The sequence below is a fragment of the Rhincodon typus genome, chromosome 8 (genome assembly GCF_021869965.1).
Source record: "Rhincodon typus isolate 14 chromosome 8, sRhiTyp1.1, whole genome shotgun sequence".
In the NCBI taxonomy this organism is placed as follows: Eukaryota; Metazoa; Chordata; class Chondrichthyes; order Orectolobiformes; family Rhincodontidae; genus Rhincodon; species Rhincodon typus.
The window spans coordinates 44411443-44431620 of NC_063339.1; the positions used below are offsets into that span (position 1 = coordinate 44411443).

The following is a 20178-nucleotide window of genomic DNA, read 5'->3' on the forward strand; positions in this document are numbered from 1 at the left end:
TCACTAACACTTGAGGTGGTGGAGCATGTCAAGCTCAGCATTGTTATGCATATATATTTCAACTTGTTCACTGCTTAGTACAGAAGAGGATAAGAGCAATGATGGAATCTTAGCGTATGGACTTTAAAAAAAAACAGGAATTCCAAGAGATCAACCAGTGACTTCCAGCCAGGATTTCATTCCATATCATATAAGCCTAAGGCAAGTGAACAGATCAAAAAAAGGTTAGACCACATGGACGGTCACAAAGAAGGAGAAGAAGGAATAATGCATTCCTCATCACCCATTTAGCTAGGAAACTCAGAATAGGCAGTTTATTTCCACAACTGATTCAACACCAATTTAGATCAAGCACTGGATCAAAAGCAATCCAGCCACCAGTGACATTTACCACTACGCCTCTCTTCATGGTCATCAATACCCCTTTTAACAGTCTCTTCCTACAGTAATGGGCTCAGTCTCTTTGGTATTTCTTGTGTTATCGTCGTGATTCAGGTGCTCAACAGCACAGGAGAAAAAAATTACTTGCATCCCACTTTTTCCCAGGAACTTCAAATGGAGGACAACTGGAACCCCCAAAACAATTAACTTTAATTGCTTTCATTTCCATTTACATACCTAAATTAGCATTCTTCTGTTACTTTAAGGCCTTTGTCTTGACATTTTAAGAGCATCTACTAAACTATCTTTGAATATTGTGTACCTGAATTTACAGACTCATCCCATGACTGTTAAGTACCAAAATCAATACAAGTTAGACACCTGCCTGCCTTATGTGAACCTTTTGCAAAAACTGCATTCCAACCTGAAACTGCATACTTTGGACAAAAAAGTCAACTTAAATACAGATACTAAAAGGTACACAACTAGAAATCCTGGTCATGACAGACCCATGAATTAAAAGCAAGGCAACAATTTTCAATTGTCTTGGCTAGTAATGAGTTGCAATATACTTCAGTCACATACCTGTCTAAACCAGCTTTTACACTTTTATATATGTGGATCATTCCAGGAAATAATTTCCCTTTTAATGGGATTATTTTGTCATTGATCTCATTTCAAACTCAGACAGACACAAATCACTAATTACTCAAAACGCCACGAATAGCCAATGCATTTAAATTTCTATTCTTAAAACTGCACTCTCCCGTCACCCTATAATAGATACTATTTCTCCAAATAAACACCATTCCACACTCATTTTCAATATTGTGTTAGAATGGGCCACACAGGCCAACTTCCAAATTAGTTGTGACATGAAGCAAAGTGTGCATTAATACTGGTGTAAATGGAAACCAGCAGAAATTTATTCAAGATCCAGTTCTACAACATGATGGTATCATGAAGCTTTTTTAAATAGATTAAAAAAGGGGAATGAATGGTATCCTTCCCTCCATTTACTTTTGGTAAAACCGTGAAGCAATCTTGTGATAACCATCCGTTAGAGTTTCTAGAACTGAAATTTACACAGCTACGCACATCCAACCCTCAGTCCATGGAGGGTGCTTTATATTAATTTCTTCAGATGAGTTATCTTCAACTATTCTGTTTAAAAAGAGAATTGACATGGATTTTAACTTTCAAACACAGTTACTAAAACAGGTTAAATATTCAATACTTGAGCATGATAAGGCTAGTTAAGGTAGTCTGTTTGTTCCGAGAATGGTGAATACACTAAGTGTCACTTGCCAAAGAGATGATATCTTGTTCAAATCACATGCAGTACAGTCAGAGACTAAATTACATGATATAAACTCAATATTGGGTAGCAGTGGAACACAAGATGGATCAAGTTTCCAGAAGGGGCAAATGGAATGGAACCTGACCCAAAATCTATAACATTGGTGAGGATGACTAATACCAATTCCATTCAGCTTTGTAAAAATCAAAGCTAGACTTGCCCATTTTAAACCCCTGAAGTGGATCCTTTTTGCATAGGAGATCCAAAACAGATCTAGAAAACATTTGTCAGAGGAAAACAGAATTTTGTCTCTAAGAATTTTTGTTATTTTGAGAATCAGATTTGCTCATTTTATTGCAATGTTTTCTTTCAAGGGCTTTTTAAGTTTGCCTATTTTTCCAACTTTTTCTGCAATATTTTGCCAACTATGAGCTTTTATACAAAGTTGGTTTCTTATTTAATGAGTACGTTGCCATAGACTACAACTCTTTAAAAACTCTACTTGGAAACCATTTAAATTTACACTGACTACAAAGTTCCTGCACTATTCCAGCCCACTGGAAAGTGGCAGTAAGCCAATAATGGCATAACAATTTTTCATTAAAAAGTTCATCAGAAAACAGAACCAACAACGTCCAATATTGCTTTAAAATACTGGGCACTGTTTAGTCATGCAGTAGTCCAAAATATACAGCTGCTATAAAATTTAACAGTTTCATACACATGCATGGCAACTTATCACCTTGCCCCAGACACCTCCAACATTTCACTGCTGTGCAGATAAACGTTTTGGGGCACCATTGCTCATAAGTCCCAGTCTACCATGTCAAAGAAATCCACAGTATCATTTGTTGAGATACCGTGGTACAATATTTATTTCCCAATCCTGGTGCTGAAATCCAGACTTGATAAAGTTCCTGACTGCACTAAAAAAAACAAAGTGATCATGTCATAGAAAAATAAGACGCAAAAGGAGATTTTATTTTTCCCTCATTTTTACACAGGCCTTATTTACAGTTCATAACTTTATTAAAATGGCAGCTCCTTGGTTTCAATTTTATCTTAAAGAAAACAGTAAAATATCAAAGCAGCATTAATTTGAACGGTTTACCCTTCTTCCCCCATCTATAAACCATTTTTTAAAACTAGCAGCTTGGGTATGCAGCCACAAATGCCTCCAATGCACGACTGGTCGACTGTATGAGAAGCCCACTTAATAGAAAGAGTTTGCACTGTTAAATCAGCAGTAGTTGAACATTCACCGTTTATTGCTGATTGTTCAACAGTATTTGATGCTCATAAGAGGGACAGGTACAGAAATCAACTGGCAGACTGCTATCTACATTAACATTTCATCTGACCATACTGAAGTTGAACTTTTAAGTCTTTTGGCTGAAAAATAAGCATCCTTTTACTTAGGTTCACTATTATAACATTCTTCAGATTTTCTATGTTAGCAACATGTGTGTAGTGCTGAAAGTCAGCAGCTAAACCCTGATAGTTTTAAATTTAACCTGAAAGAAAATTTGTTGCTAGATTTATTATTTTAGCTCCTGGTTTTGCCCAAATTATATTTGCCAGAAGCCAACATTGGCATTTAGCAAAAAATGTAAAGAATTTATTTGTATTTAGGAATGTAAAGACTGGATACCATGTTTTAGAAAACTAAAAACTCTCAAGCTGCCTACAATATTTTTGAATCAGTAGTTTAATCCAATATTTAAAAAAAAAACACACAAAAGTAAAGCTCTATTCAGTGTCTGACAATTAAGAAGGGCAAGAAACATAAATAAGGCTTTAATTTGGCAAATCAAGGTGCAAACCATAGCACCATCTTCAAACAGAGTCTTCTTCCTTCAGCACTCTAGGCACCTAAAAGACAACAAATGAAAATAAAATCTTAGCAGTCCCTGCTCCATAAAAGGTAGGCAGCAAAATTTGGTTTTCACAGGATGTATCAGAGTAGAAAATTCAACCCATGACTTCATAAAGGTGAAATGTCAAAACCTTTATCTCAAATATTTTGGGGACAGACAGCAGCAGAAGCCTATCACCATAATTAAATTCTTAATCAAGTCACAAAGGATTCCAGACAGGTTTACAGGGAGTGTGCATACTTCTGTTACATTGGGACTTGCTCAAATCCAAGTCCAGAGGGTTTGGCATGTGTGAACTGAGTCTGACCAAGTTTTAGGGACTGGTGCAATTGGAGGTACTGTTAAAAGATTTTTGTCAGCAAAACCACAATCTACCAGTACAGAAGATTGGTGAAATTCCTGTGAGCCGACCAGTGGATTCACTTGTAGGATTACCTGGAGTTCAAAGAATCACAGCCCCAGTCAGTTTTTAAGAAAAAAAACTCTAGATTCCATAGGTGAGCCACGATCCTGGACAAGTAGCAAAGCATTCCAGGTACCAGATCACAAAGCCTGCCTCAGAGCGCTCACATTTTTCCAAAACATCCATTATCATGGATGTCACCTGGGACCACTGCAACTCAAAAGAGACTACTCTCCCTCTGAGAAGAGTTAATACAGGACTGAAGGTGTTATATCTGAATGCATGCAGAATAAGGAATAAGGGAAATGAGCTTGTGGTGCAGATCGAATTTGGCAGATATGATGTAGTGGTCATCACGGAGACATGGCTGCAAGGAAATCAGGATTGGGAGCTGAATATCCAAGCATATACATCTTACCGAAAGATCAGCAGGTGGGCAGAGAGGGTGAGGTTGCCTTATTAGTAAGAAGTGAAATTAAATCAATAGTAAGAAACAAAGTAGGGTCAGATGGTGTAGAATCTGTGTGGGTAAAGTTGAGGAGCCGCAGGAGGTAAAAAAATGCCATAGCTGAAATTACGTACAGGCCTCCAAACAGTAGTCAGGAGCTTGGGTGCAAGATACACCAGGTGATAGAAAAAGGTGTGTAAGAAAGGGAAAGTCACAGTGATCATGGGGGATTTTAATATGCAGGCAGACTGGGAAAAATCAGGTTGGTAGAGGATTGCAAGAAAAGGGAATTTGTGAAATGCCTGCGAGATGGCTTTTTGGAGCAGCTCGTGAAAGAGCTCGGAGGGAACAGGCAATTCTGGATTTAGTGTTGTGCAATGAGGTAGACTTGATAGGGGAGCTTAAGGTGAAGGAACCCTTAGGAGGCAGTGATCATATGATCAGTTTTACTCTGCAATTCGAGACGGAGAAGATAGAATCAGAGGTAACGGTATTAAAGCTGAAGGGGGGCTACTACAGAGGCATGTGGGAGGAGCTGGGCAGAATTGACTGGGAGAAGAGCCTAGCAGGAAAGACAGTGAAACAGCAGGAGGTTCTAGGACTATTTCCGGAGACACAGCAAAAATTCTTACCTAAGAAAAAGTATGATACAGGGATGATGAGGCAACTGTGGCTGACTAGGGGAGTCAGGGATAGCATAAAAGCAAAAAAGCATGTAACGTGGCAAAGGCAGTGATAAACCAGAGGATTGGGAAGCTCACAAAGACCAACAGAGGACAACAAAAAATGAAATAAGGAGGGAGAAGATTAAATGAGGGTAAGCTAGCCAGTAATATAAAGGAGAACTACAAGAGTTTTAGATATATAAAGGGCAAAAGTGGATATTGGACCACTGGAAAATAACACTGGAAAAATAGTAGTGGGGGAACAAGTTAAATGGCCGAGGAACTAAATAATTACTTTGCGTCAGTCTTCACAGTGGAAGACATGAGTAATATCCCAAAAATTCAAGGAGATTCAGAGGGCAGAGCTGAGCATGGTGGCCATCACCAAGAAGGTGGTGCTAGAAGAACTGAATGGCCTGAAGGTGGATAAATCACCAGGACAAGATGAACTACGCCCCAGAGTTCTAAAGGAGATAGCTGAAGGGATAGTGGAGGCGTTGGTGCTGATCATTCAGGAATCGTTAGAGTCAGGGAGAGTCCCAGAGGACTGGAAAATCACTAAATGTGACATCCCTGTTTAAAAAGGGAGTAAGGCAAAAGACTGAAAATTACAGGTCTATTAGCCTAACCTCTGTTGTGGGTAAGATTTGAGAGTCCATTGTGAAGGATGAGATTTCTAAATACTTGGAAGTCCATGGTAAAACAGGGCAAAGTCAGCATGGCTTCATCAAGGGGAGGTCATGCCAGATATTCATTCTTTGAGGAAGTAACGAGCAGGTTAGACCAAGAACAGCCAATGGACGTTATCTACCTGGACTTCAAAAAGGCCTTTGACAATGTGCTGCACAGGAGGCTGCTGAGTAAGGCAAGGGCCCATGGTGTTAGAGGCAAGGTGCTAGCATGGATAGAAGATTGGCTGTCTGGCAAAAAGCAGAGAGTGGGGATAAAAAGGGTCCTTCTCAGGTTATTGAGTATATTTAAGACAGAAATAGATAGGTTCTTGATTGTCAAGGGGATCAAGGGTTATGGGGAGAAAGCAGGGACATGGGGTTGAGAAACTTAGCAGCCATGATTGAAATGGCAGAGCAGACTCAATGGACTGAATGGCCTAATTTCTATTCCTATGTCTTATGCTCTCCCAAAACATACTGACACCTATTTTCTTAGCCATCTTTCATTGCGAGCTTTTAGAAATCAATCTCCAGACTTAGTACTTTTCTGGCAATATAATAACTTTCTTACTGTAATTTAAAACTGTCACTATTTATTCTAGTCAGCCACTGCTGGACCAGTTTTCCCATGAAATTTTTAGCCCATGGAAACATGAACCTGAGAATTCTTCCTTTAAAAAAATGCATCATAGATTAAAATGGGATGACAGATAAGAATATTCCCAACTACTTTAGCTAACTTGCCCTTCATACCTACATAAATGAAATTGTTTAAAGCACAAGATCTTCGAATTGGACTCGCATCACATTCTCATTCAATGAAATATAATCACCCTTGCTCAGAGAACCGTTTATAGTAGCTAAAACAAAATGCTGGAAAAGCTCAGCAGGTATGGCAGCATCTGTGAAGAAAAAAAATCAGTTAACGTTTCAGGTCCAGTGGCCCTTGCTCAGAAGGAACGGTAGCTAGGAAAACAGATGTATTTGCACAAGATAGGAGGGGGGAGGGAGGGAGTGAGTAAAACAACAGGTGAGGATAGAGCCCGAAGGGACAGAACAGCAGTCGGATAGACAAAGGAGTCGTTAACGATCTGGCTAGGAGGGTAAATAGCTGTTAATGGGGACTGTTAGTGACTAGCAATAGTTAGTGTGTAAATGGCAGGCTGTGATAACAGGCCCGGTGTGTGGGATAGGGGACTAGGACAGGGGAGTGTTCAGGCCCTAAAAATTATTGAATTCAATAGAGTCCAGAGGGCTGCAGGGTCCCCAAGCAGAAAATGAGGTATTGTTCTTCCAGCTTGTGCTGAACTTTGCTGGAACACGACAGCAAGCCAGAGACAGAATGAGACAGAAATGTTGGCCAGGGAACAGAGTGGTGTGTTAAAGTGGCAGACAACTGGAAGCTCGGTCCTTTTGCAAGCAGAATGCAGATGTTCTGCCAAGCGGTCACCCAGTCTACACTTCGTTTTCCCAATGTAGAGGGGACCACATTGTGAGCAGCAAGTGCAGTTGACTAGATTGTAGGAAGTTGAGGTGAAGTATTGTTTGACCGGAAGCTGTGTTTGGCTCCTTGGATACTGGGGAGAGAGGGGGTAAATGGGCAGATATTACACCTTTGCCAGTTGCAGGGGAAGGTGCAGTGGGGCAGTGCTGGAAGTGAAAGACAAGTGGACCACGGTGTCCTGGAGGGAAAAGTCCCTGCAGAAGGCAGGCACTTGAACACTTGAAAAACAGCACAACATACAAAGGCCTTGGGCCGAGTGCTGGAAAATATCAATAAAGCAGATGACTGGTGTGGACACAAAAGACTGAAGGGCCTCTTTCCATGCTGTAAAACTGACGGCGTTCCTCTATAGTATACTGAAAAGTTATTGACAACCGAGCAGAAACGTAGGCATCAAGTCAGGACACTTTGAGAGCAAATCTACTTGTAGGAAGAATTTAGTATTTATTTTGTACCTTTTGATCAAGCTGTAAAGTAACATGTTGTGAACTCTCCTTTCCTTTTGAGAGCTGAAGAATCATACATTTCAGTAGTTGCTGAAGTTGAATTATATCCTGATCAAGATCCAAAGAGGTTTCCTTGACATTTAACTGTTCCACAGAAAAAAAGTAATAAGTAGGAAAAATTAAAGTATAAATTCACTACAAGTTCATTTCAAATCAAATATTCCTGGTTAACTATGACATTCAAATTCTCCAAGAGTAAAAAAACCCTTTATTCCAGCAAGGCAAAATGGACAGGATACAAACACAGCGACAGAGTACCTAAGTTTCAGATTAACAATTATTACTGTTGCATTAAATTTAAATACAGTGTATCTGCTGTATAATCAGAAGTGTATTGTCTTCTTTCAGCGCTTTAAGGGCCCTGCACCATTAACCTAATAGCTTTGCAATAATATTCCAAGAAAATTCACACCAATTTACAGTGGAAAATCATGCACTATCATTTTACATGAAAAGGGCAAGTAGAAGATTTCTTTTAAAGATTTTATGTAACAAACCAGTTGATCTGACCAATCTCCAGCAAAGTGGTAGGCAAGCAGCTAGTTTACACAGGCATGCTTTTGCTGGCCAAAGAATGTGCGCTCTATGGACATGGGTACAGTTAAACAATTCCCAAACATGATGTGAGAACTAGTCAACAAAAAAAAAAAAAAAAAAAAAAAAAAAACTTAAGTTTAGTCCTGATTTAATTTTGAGAAGGGCTAAGTTAGCTATTTACTTATTAGCTTTAGCAACAGTACTGACTTGAAAACAAAACTGCAGGAACATACTTTATGCCATTTATCCAGTATGTTAACCAACTGTTATGATGAAAATTTTTAATAAAAACAAGTAAACACACCTGCACTTCTGAAATGTCACTGTTAGCTAAGGCATTGTCATCTCTCTTAGTTCTTGCAATTTCTGCCCGAATAACATTCAAAGTTTCTTGAGCCTATAAGGCAGAAACAAAATGTCAGAACTTTTTAATATTAAGGAGTGCAGTTAGTATTTTTCCATTTTTGAAGGCAATAAAAAAAGGACAAGATGCAGTAACCATGTGAATATTCAACAGTTAAGATTACACATGCTGTTATATCAAGTAACTTTTATGGTCTATAGCAGGTCTGCTAAAGCAGCAGAGGATTTCAACTTCCCCAATATTAACTGGGACAGTCAAAAAGTGTGAAAGTCTTGGAGAGAATTTTTAAAAAGCATCCAGAAGCACCTTTTAAGCCAGCATGCAAAAAGTCCTAAGAAAGAGGGAGGGCAGTGCTCGATTTAATTTTAGGGAAAAAAGCCAGGCAAGTGAAAGGTGCGATTTACAACTTCAGTGAGAGTGACCATAAGATGATTTAAGGCAATTATGAAGAAGGGCAAAGATAGACCGGAAATAAAAACATCTTGAATTGATGGGGAAGACCAATTTTAATTACAAGGTCAGGATCTGGCCGAAGTGGACTGGAAGCAGCTACCTGCAGGAAAATCCACAGAGCAACAGGAATCATTTAAAAGGGTAATAGTTAGAGCACAAGGCAGTGTTCCTGTCAAGGTGAAGGTTGGACCAAAGTCCAGAGAACCCTAAATGTTGAAGAAAAAAGTGTGGCCGAGAGCTAACATAGTGGATAACCTGGAGGACTACAGAACGTGCAGTAGGTGACTTACAAAAAGAAATTCTGAGAGCGAAGAGGGGACATGGGAAATAAAACCACTGGCAGATGACATTGAGGAAAATTGAAAGGCATTTTATATGTATACTGTTAGGCACAAAAGAATAACCAGGGAAAGAATAGGACCCATTAAGGACCACAGTGGCAATTTGTGTATTGAGTTGGAATAGGGATTTATGATATGGGCGTAGAAACCAGGGAAAGGGACTGTGACTTGCTTGAACAAATTAGTATCAGGAGGGAAGAGGTATTAGCAGTTCACATTTCAGGTCCACTGACCCTTCTTCAGAAGGATCAATGGACCCAAAACGTTAACTCTAATTCTCTCTACAGGCCTGCTGAGTTATCCAGCAATTTCTGAATTTCAGCATCAGCAGTTCTTCAATTTTCTTGTGATGATGGTTAAAGGATGTTTTTGAGACTGGAAGCCTGGCGTCCTGTGGTGCACCACAGGTTTCAGTGCTGGGTGCCTTGCTGTTTGCGTGTACCTCAGTGATTTAGACTTGAACTTAGAAGGTGTGATAAATAAGTGCGCAGATGACATGAAAGTTTGTGGTGGTGCAAATAATGAGGAAGAAAGCCTTAGACGACAAGGATGATGTAGACAGGCAGCCAGATGGGTGGAATAGTGGCGAATGGAATGAAATCCTGGGAAAAAAAAAAAGTGGTGACACGTTTTGGAAAGACTAACAGGGCAAGGAAGCACACATTGAATGGTACAAACCCACAAAGTGTAGGTCCATAGATCCTTGAAGGCAGCAGGACAGGCCGAGGAGGCCGTTAAGAAAGCATATGGGATACTGACTTTCATTTTTGCAACATCACCGGAATCTCTCTCATTTCAGTAATACGCAGACTAGAACTTCAGTCTGGTCTAACCAAGGTTCTAACAAGTTTAGAACGACTTCCCTGTTGGTCAAACTATTCATTTTAGAATGCAAAACTGCTTGTTATTTTATTTTAATGGCACTTAACCTGCTGTTAACATTAGCATTTTTAGGGGCACATGGATATATATGTTGAGATGCAGTCAAAGTCAACCCATTTGGGTAGGGCCAACAAAATTGCTTGGAACCTCATCAACATTGGTGGCTGGTCTTTCCTATGTACACCTTGCAACACGCTTGATGCATCAAAACACTTACCTTATAAAGACTGGAAGCCACATTCTGTGCTTCATTCTGCTCAACTTTCAGTTTTGTTAATGTTTCACTTAACTGAGTTTTAAGCTGTAAATAAAAACAAAATAATTTAAATTCGGTTATATTTTCAGCTAAGTTTTCTCCTCACCCCTCAAAACATTAACCCATTGCTGAAGGAAAGTTTGTGGCTATCCAGCATTATTCAATACTTTGAGTACTACGGTCCTTCTTGTGTGACCCTAAACATTAACTGTCAAACAAAGCATATATGCAAGCTTGAAGGCATCATTCAGCAGATATTTTTATCATAACTGTGGAAAGTTAGTTTCTCAAATAAAATGGAAAACTGAGTTTTTATTGCCTCTAGGACTTTTTTTGGCCCAGAAACTTGGGTAGTAACCATGAGATTAACTCCTCAAAACATTACAAAGAGTAACAACCCTAACATTTAGCAGAAAACCAACAAAGCAGATTTTCTGTAATGAATGAGATACTAGTTTAAATATTTGGCAAGAAATAGCTTGTGCTAAAATTAGTGCAAAGGGGACAAACTAAGACAACACAAGGAACCAATTGGCACTACCAAACATGCCCCCACCCTGGTCTGAACCAACACAACGCACAAGGCGAAGTGGACCAGGCAGCATGAGGGACTGCCATCACTTTTTAAAACTGGATTAGTGTCAATTGAATTTGGGGTGTTAGTCTTTTTGCTGTTGGGAGTAATTATTCTGTTTAGAGAACGTTAAAGATGTGGCATTTGTTTCCATTCAGAAAGGTTAACAAATGTCACAGTTGAATGGGTTGAAGTTGCTCAATTATGAACAAGTTTGTTTCAGTACTGATTTGTTGTGAGGAAGAGGAGTATAGGACAATCTGCACTATTGGCTGGCATAAAATTTAATAAGCATCTTTCGGAAAAAGTTAAATAATTGCATGAAATTTCTTACCAAATTTAGTTCTTCATTCTGCTTTATTGCTTCAGCACAAGAATCATCAAGTTTTTTCTGTAATTCAGTCAACAGAACTTTGAGCTGAAAACGAAGTTTAAAAATCCAATTAGACCATTCTTGGGATAGTTACACTCATTTGAATTGGGCTGACAAAAAAGTCAAGACCCCATTGCCGCATTAGATGAGATTTTTTAAGAAGTTCTTTTTAGAAATTAAGTCCAATAGGTCACCACACGTTCGGTTTGGTTTTATTCCCTGCAGTCAGCAACTCTGTAGCAATCCTAAACATTATGTCTTTTTTTTTAAAAAAAAAAAGAAACAAGACGTACTTCTCTGACTTCAGTTACACAAGTCGCTCTCTCTGATTCCACCTTTTCCAACTCGGATGCAAGGTGATTATTTTGTTTCTTAAGCTGTAAAAAAATTACAATAGTTTCAATAAACATGCATTAATAATGTAGGCAGATTTTACAGCTATTTACTTGACACAATGGTACAGTATGATCAATACCAAATAACTTGTACCAATAAAAATAAATGCTGGAGAAACTCCGATCCTGCAGCATCTGCGCAGAGTGAAACAGTTAATCTTTTAAATCTGATATGGCTCTTCAGATCTGAAGAATCAAACAATGTTAACTGGTTCTCTCTCCACAGATGCTGCTAAGCCCAAGTTTCTCCAGCATTCTGTTCTTACTTCAGATTTCCATCAGTTTATAACTTTTGTAGCAGTTCATTGCAGAATAAGTTTTTACAATTACAGGAGGTGGCTTCTCTTTAAAAACAAAGAATTAATGTTGAGATCGAAATGCTTAGGCCTTACTGAGTCCAATAGGCAAGCAAACAAATTACCACAGCTAATTAAATCAAGATTTTTCTGATAATGGTACTTCTTAAAACTAAGTTACGGTTTAGACGGAGGCCATTTCACCCATAACATCCATGCTCTCTCTCTGCCAGAGAATCTAATTAACTCCATTACCCTGGTCTATCCCACAGCTCAACCAATCTAAAAGATACAAAAGAAAATCCAGGCCAAGCTTCTTAGATTGTGATATAAATTAAATAAATTGTAATCAATCACAGATGTGTTACAATGCAGGTGGACATTTAGCTATCATGCCTACACCAGTTCATTACATAAGCCTCATATACCTCAATCCAAGCCCAAATACATTTAGTGGAACATCCGCCAATGTGGTCTACTGCATCCGTTGCTCCCAATGTGGCCTCCTCTACATCAGTGAGACCAAGCGGAGGCTCAGAGACCGCTTTGTAGAGTGCCTGCGCTCTGTTTGTGACAAACACCACCTTCCAGTCACGTACTACTTCAACTCCCCCTCCCACTCCCTCGGTGACATGTCCATCCTAGGCCTCCTCCAGTGTCACAACGTCGCCACCTGCAAATTGGAGGAGCAGGACTTCATATTCCACCTTGGGAGCCTACAACCCAATGGTCTCAATATGGACTTTACCAGTTTCAAAATCTCCCCACCCCCGGCCTCATCCCATGACCAACCTTCCCTCTCGTCCCTGCCTCCTTGACCCGTCTGTCTTATCTCCCACCTGTCCACTCCTCTCACCTCACTGACCAATCCCCTCCACTGCCTACCTGCACTCACCTATCACCATCCCACCTACCTTCCCCAGCCCCAGCCCCACCCCTCCTCTAATTTATTTATTTCAGAGCTCCCTCCCCCATTTCTGAAGAAGGGTCCCGACCTGAAACCTCAGCTTCCCTGCTCCTCTGATGCTGCCTGGCCTGTTGTGTTCCTTCAGCTCTACACTATTATTATCTCTGACTCCAGCATCGGCAGTTCTTACTATCTCAAATACATTTAGGTCAGTTTCATAAGAACACAATCCCTTAAAAGGGACTATTATGCTCAAGTATGCAACAAATTTTTCAAATAGACATAGGCAACACTGGCAAGGCCAGCATTTGCTGATGCCCTTGAATGGAGTATACTGCTAGGATGTTTCTGTGGACAGAAAAGAGTCAACCACATTGTTGACAATCTAGACTCATATGTAGGCGAGTCCAGACAAGGCAGGCAGATTTCCCAAAAAAGGACGTTGTAAACTAGATAGCCATTGTTGTAAAAAAGACGGAGATGGAAAGAATTAATAGAATTGAAACAAGCTGCTACAATGGGATTTGAACCAGTACCTGTAGAACATTAACCTGGGTCTTTGGATGATTAGCCCACCGTTACCATTATGCCACCATCTCCCACCGAACCAAACTGCCACGTCAAAAATGAACAGTTATTTATCACCACAGAAGGCCATGAAGGTCACTAGTCCATTAAACGCATAGCACAACTTCAAGTTACAATTTTCTCATTTTTAAGTTTTTACTTGTTCTACTCATTAGCCCTTTGACACGATTGTGGCAGAAAAAAATCATTTGAGTTTCTCAATCAAAACTCAAAGCACCCATTGTATACAGTCAACATGTTCATGTAATTTCTGCATAATTTTCAAATGTGACAGCATATCTTAAGGTTTAAGATACAGACCCAATTACTGGTACAAAACTTCATTTTCTTTTTTTTTTAAAAAAGTACTTTAGGCCCTTTATCCAACATTGTCCTAGACTTCCTCTGCCTTGTTGATGCATCCCTCTATCATTTTCTACTTTTTTTTTTTTTTAACGTCTCCCCTCTGATAAATTGCCCCAATAACCCAGACCTCAAATTACGGTTGTCATTTTGCATTCCTACTCTTCAGCCACTGTCTTAACCTCTTCAGGTAAAGTCACAACCAAAATCTGTTCTGCCATCTTAAAGTAGAAAAGGCAACCACGTTATCCATCTTTGCTGAGCTTCCAATTCACTACACATCTGGGACTATATATCTGTACAAACTCACACTAAACATGGGCCATCATCTAACATCTTAGTCTCCTTTGTTACTGTCTTACTTTCTTTTACAACACTTAATTTACCTCCACACTGTTCAAAATCTTCATTCCCTCCCACCAACGTCCATACCACCTATTAAATTTCTCTGCTAACCTACTTCCTGCCTCAACAATGGGCAACGTCTAATTTAGGGGATTTCAATTTCTGTTTGACTTGTTTTGTCTTCTTGTCTCCTCTCCTGCAGATTTTGCTACTTCCAGTCAGTCTCTGAATGCAAGGCTCCTAGCCATATTCACAGTCACACTTTGATACTTGATGCAGTCTCTCCATGTCCAATTGATCCCAGAAAAGGCTACTTCTAACCTTTCTGTATCCCTCACCAACTCATTTCTTGATGAAGTTGCCCCGAGAACGTTCTTGTAATAATACCTGCAAATGCAGCTGGATGTGTTCTCAAGTTTAATTAATGATGCGCCTGAGGCAGGTGAGGCATGAACCTGAACCTCCTAGACCATGTTTCCCTACAATAGACATTTTAACCAACTTGTTCAAAGATGTCATCGTACACCTCTGGAATAGATGGGACTTGAATCCAGGCTTGCTGGCTCAATAGAAAATTATCACTGTAGGCACAAATCCCTGACGTCTGCCACCCTTAATTTTTACACAAGTGCACTGACGAAAATACCTCCATATACTAAATAAAAAGGAAAACAGCTTTTATTTTTTGGACAAAAATTATTCACATACTCTTTCAGCTTCAGTGTTTGCACGCTTCACCATTTCTAACTCTTGTTCTAATGTGCGAACTGTTGACTGCATCTAGAATATAAAAACAAACATTAAAGATTATGCCTTTCATAGTAGTGTAAGTGTAAAAACAATTCTCTTCAGAATTCCTTCAATTACGTAATCGAAAAATACAGGCATACAAAAGCACTTGTTTCAGTTTTTTTCCAGATACTTACTATGGGTTTCTAAAATCTATTCTAAATAATTTTCAATTTGATAGTAAAGAATTAAATAGTGTTAAAATGAGACATGTAGCCCAAGGTTCTCATCTCATATTAATCAGGATTGAAACACAAGAAAACCAAATTCAAAAACTGAACAATTTAGAACGTACAATAGTCTAATCCAAGAGAAAGCATCTGTATGTAACATAATTCTGAACAGTTTGACCAAGTTTTAGTTCTTATCTGCAACAAATAGTCCAATTCTAGGAAACGAGGCACACCACCACAAAAGTCCGATACCTGTATTAATGCCTTCTGAGATTCTTCCAGTTTCAATTTCCATTTGCCTTCCTCCTCTTCAACACTGCTTTGCAACCTCTGTAAAATTCCTTCCTATGGATAATATCATTGAGAATTTAGTTTTTGTGGAATATTAAAAAAACAAGAATCAACTATGCTGGGAAAGGCAATTAAACAAAACCTACCGTTTCAGCAAGTACTGTCTTGTACTTTTCACACTCTAACTGTAACATCGCATGCATCTCCTCACTTTCTTTTTCTTTGTGTTCTATGACCTAGATTTTGAAAATAACCCAAAAGTTAGAGCAATAAATTGCATACACCTGTAATATAGAAAAACGTATTAAGATGCTTCAAACAGATGTGAGCAGAAATGTACACTGAGCCAAAGGCAGAAATTAAAGTGTAAGTTGTGAGGGTAAGGGCTTGATCAAAACAGCAGATTTCAAGTATTGTAACAGTGAAAAGATACAGGTGGCTCAGGAGGAATTTCTAAGACTGGGACTAAGATACCTTCACTTGTACTTTCAATCAATTAAAACATGGAGAGATCATGACAGTGTGAACATTCTATTGTTGAAGATCATTTAAAAGTCAGTGCAGAGAATACAGATGTTAAAATACAATTACTTCAGTCTGCCCAATATTTAGCTAATGAAATGAAGATCATCCAAGTTTTGAACGCTAAACAAACAGAACCTGCCAGAGAGGACAAGACAGCACCTGTTACTGGCAGGTAACAGCAAGGAGCAACAAGGAGAGATTGGGAACATCCAGTGTTACAGCTTTGTTCTCTAAGAAGACAGTGGCAAGTGAGAAAAGCTATTGCTAGCTTCATCCTCTGGCTGCAATTTGGTTAACATTGCAAGTAAGCAAGGCTTTTCAAAAGAAAAGCAGCTAATTAATGAAGGGAAACCATTAGAGATGGAATATGGGATTAACTCTGTCCAAGGCTGAAATAGGGTCAAACGTAAGCAATAAAATCAGGAAAACTGAAAACAAAAATAATTAGAAATAAATAGCATTGGATTTCCCAATCCCACAACAGCTATTAGATTTCCCACCAGGACAAATGGTTTACGTGTCCTAGGGAAATTTAGTTTAAAACACAAGCAATTTCTCTGTGGGTTTTGATGCCATAACAATTCAGGGTACATTAAGTAACTCAGGGACATAATTAAAAACAAAGCATGTCAGCTTTTCAAGAGGTTTGTATTTTATAGAGAAAATAAATAACTGGAAAACAATTACAATATTTTCTGCTAAGTGGCTACACAAGGACCAAAGTTGTTTTGTGAAGATTTTCCTCTAAAACACATGCTATTTCCCCGTTCTTGGTCACCCAGGACCCAGATGGTTATACATCTGCAGTAATGACAAGCTATTATTACATTCACACCACTAATTTAAGTATCTATGGAGAGAAGTAGTTCATGCTTGTAACACCTCCCTCTAAAATGCATGGTAGCACCAGAGCAGCTGCTCCAATGTTTGACACATGGCAATCAATCAGTGTCAGCACACTGATTGTAGCACTGACCTCCCTCACAGGAGTCACTGTTGTGCATGGGCTTTGGAGGTCTAGGCAACCAGCAAGAAAATTAGAAGAAACACTGCATGCAGTGTAACTGATTTGAGAGATAATGATTTGGATATTGTCAAAATTGAAATACCTAGTGGTTTTATATTTTAGGCTGAGAAAGCTGCAAGGGAACCAACTAGTTACTAATCACACCAATGTTTAATTATTTTATGCAGCAATCCAAATGAAGTCTCATTCTGGCTAGAAAAATTAATTGCATTTGAAGTTTATTTCTGTTCAGACTTCTACTCATGGAATACGAATGAAATATTCAAACATTCACTCCCTCTACCACTGATGCTCAATTGTATATATGGCTACTATCTAGAAAATGCACTACAGAAATTCAAAGACATGTTTTTGACATGCTTCAAACCCACAGCCTCTACCATCTGGCAGGAACAGGGCAGCAGATACATAGGAACACCACCACCACCTCCAACCCATTTGTCATCCTAATTTGGAAATAGATCACTATTTCTTCACTGTCATTGAGTCCAAAGTCCTAGAACCCCCTTCCCAACAGGGATGTGGGTGTACAATACCAATGAACTGCAGCAATTCAAGGAGGCAGTTCATCACCAACTTCTCAAAAGTAACTATAGATGGTCAATAATGCTGACCGAGCTAGCCAGACCCACATCCCATTGGTGAATAAAAATTTATCTTCACTCATGGACATTCAAAGGAGACAAGTATTTACTGGTGTCAGCTAGCACTTGTTAGAGAAAAGAGAAGCACAGACTACTCTCCGTAAGTCTCTATTACTCCATCTCCGATAACAAAGTACTTGGAGATTTCAGTACCAGATCTTCAACATATCTGATCTCTGTACTGCTGACTCAGATCTGAGATGGTGCTCCACAGAAGTAGTCAGGAAGAGAGTTTGAAATATGCTTAGATATTCTGAAAAAGGTTGAATTAGCTCAGTTCCCATGCTACCTTGCAACCTTCATCCAGGAAAAGTAATATATCCATATACGTTCACTTCTTCTATACAACTTTTGCTACTACCAATAATTTCCATTTCCAACAATTTCAATTTCCACCTCAACTGTTACCTTGAAAAATTTGCTCAGGAGATGTATACCATGAAAAAAACAAAATGAATGAACCAATATTATATTATATGTTGCTATAATGTAATAATCTTTTCTCAAGCATTGTTTAAGGAAACAAACCTTTGTTTGTTCTGCTAGCAACGAAGACAAACTTCTTTGTGCTACAATCTCAAACTCCTGCAGCCATTCTGAATATTCCTGTAAAGATTAAAAAAAACAGCTGTTTTTCACATTAGGAAGAAAGTTATACTGCTGCCGCACAAAGCACATCAGAATTCATGTCAGTTAAGTACATGAACAGTTTTTCTAATAAACTCAAACTTTGCAGAGGTGGCTACTTGAGTGAAGTCTTGAAATCTGTCTCAATAGAAAGCCAAAAAAAGCTACAAATTACAAATGGAATTCAATAGCTGTGCTTTAAAAGAAAACATTACTTTCAAAACAAAGAATAAAAGTTTTGTTTTACAACTCTTAAGAAATGGAGAGGTTGGAAAATGTTCATGTTGAAAGTAACCTGGCTCATAAGGCACTAAAGCTAGCACACAGGTACAACAAGCAATTTGAAAGGCTCAGTCATGATTTAAGTTCAAAATAGAGACTAGCAGATTTTAAGGACATAAGGAAATGAAGTTAAGCATCTTGAGGTAGATAATCAGCAATGACCTAGTACAGCAGAGCAGGCTAGAGGGATTGAAAGACTGAAAGTATTCCTGCTTTTACATTCCTACATATGTCAGGGTCTAACTGCCCTATACAAATTAAAAAGTATAAATCCATTTGATTTGCACTCTCATCTGAAAGAAGGTCAAGATGTTTTGTGTGTTAAATAGGCATTACCAAGGCAGAAGGCACCAACACTCCAGGAAATAGACCTTTCAAAACATCTTTCGTCAGTGACTGTACAGCAGCAACTTGTTGATCTTTCTCCTGCTCAAAAAGAGAAATATGTATTACATAATAGTGTGAAATTATACACCTGAAGTGGCTAACTAGTAAGTAAGCAAGTAAGCAAGCAAGCAAGCAAGCAGCGACACAGCACACTGGCATATCAATACACCATGCCACATGTGACAGGGGTGAGAGAATTTCACCTTTGGCCTTTTGATATTCTCAACTGTAAACTGGGGAGATGATGCTTTGGGGAGATGACTTAGGGAGTCATTTGCCAGTGAGAGAAAACAGGACAAAAAAAAAAGCACAGGAGTTTTCTCATACAGCTCCAAACAGCCAGTTACATCACAAAATTGGCAGAGGCCTTGAAGTTCACAAGCTGACTGTCTTATGACAATGGGTTACAGTTGGAGCAAATGGGGGAAAAAAAATTTAAAGAGGAAGAGTGAGTGAGCCCAAAAGGAAGGCAAACAAAAACTGACGAGCAGAATAGCTTAAGATCCTGCACAGAAATTTAAAAGAAGATCAACAAAACAGACATGCATACATGAAATCAAAAGATCCAGGAAAAGATGCAGAACAAGCAGAGTGTGCAATATTAAGTACGCATCTTAAATTTAAAGTCATTTCAATTTTCAGATTGCAGCAGAAATCATCTACTGTAAATATTTCCACATTTATTACAACCTTGGCTGTCTTGTTCACTTTGTCCTGTAACATTTTTTCAGTTGATGTCAAAGCTTCCATTGCTTTCCAGTTTTTCTCCCGAAGCTCCTAATTATTTTTAGAAAGAACTATTTCAGTTCAGCCAAGAAATTCTGTGATGATTAGAGCTTTTAAAAATCTGGGGATTAGCGATCGTGATATAAAATGAAATATCACTAAGTGCATATCTTGTTCCATTTATCAGAAAAACAGTTTGAAAGAAAAATTCTTTGAAAGGTTGGCTGACAAATGAGGGATACATTTTCGCAATTTCATTCATGTTAAATGTTAGCTAAATCCAAGGCAACAGGACTGCA

At 38.8% G+C, this 20178-nt stretch overlaps 1 protein-coding gene across 1 annotated transcript; it reads right to left on the reverse strand.

The window, feature by feature from the left end:
- Positions 1-2641: 2641 nt before the first annotated feature.
- On the reverse strand, positions 2642-19961 carry LOC125483659 (kinectin-like). Its single transcript, XM_048599801.1, has 12 exons — positions 19844-19961; positions 19103-19192; positions 18386-18463; positions 15808-15897; positions 15623-15715; positions 15117-15188; positions 11829-11912; positions 11497-11580; positions 10550-10633; positions 8597-8689; positions 7705-7839; positions 2642-3553 (listed from the first exon to the last, which is right to left on the reverse strand). Exons 1-12 carry the CDS (start codon positions 19901-19903, stop codon positions 3518-3520), a joined length of 999 nt encoding a protein of 332 aa, XP_048455758.1. The 5' UTR covers positions 19904-19961; the 3' UTR covers positions 2642-3517.
- Positions 19962-20178: the final 217 nt, after the last annotated feature.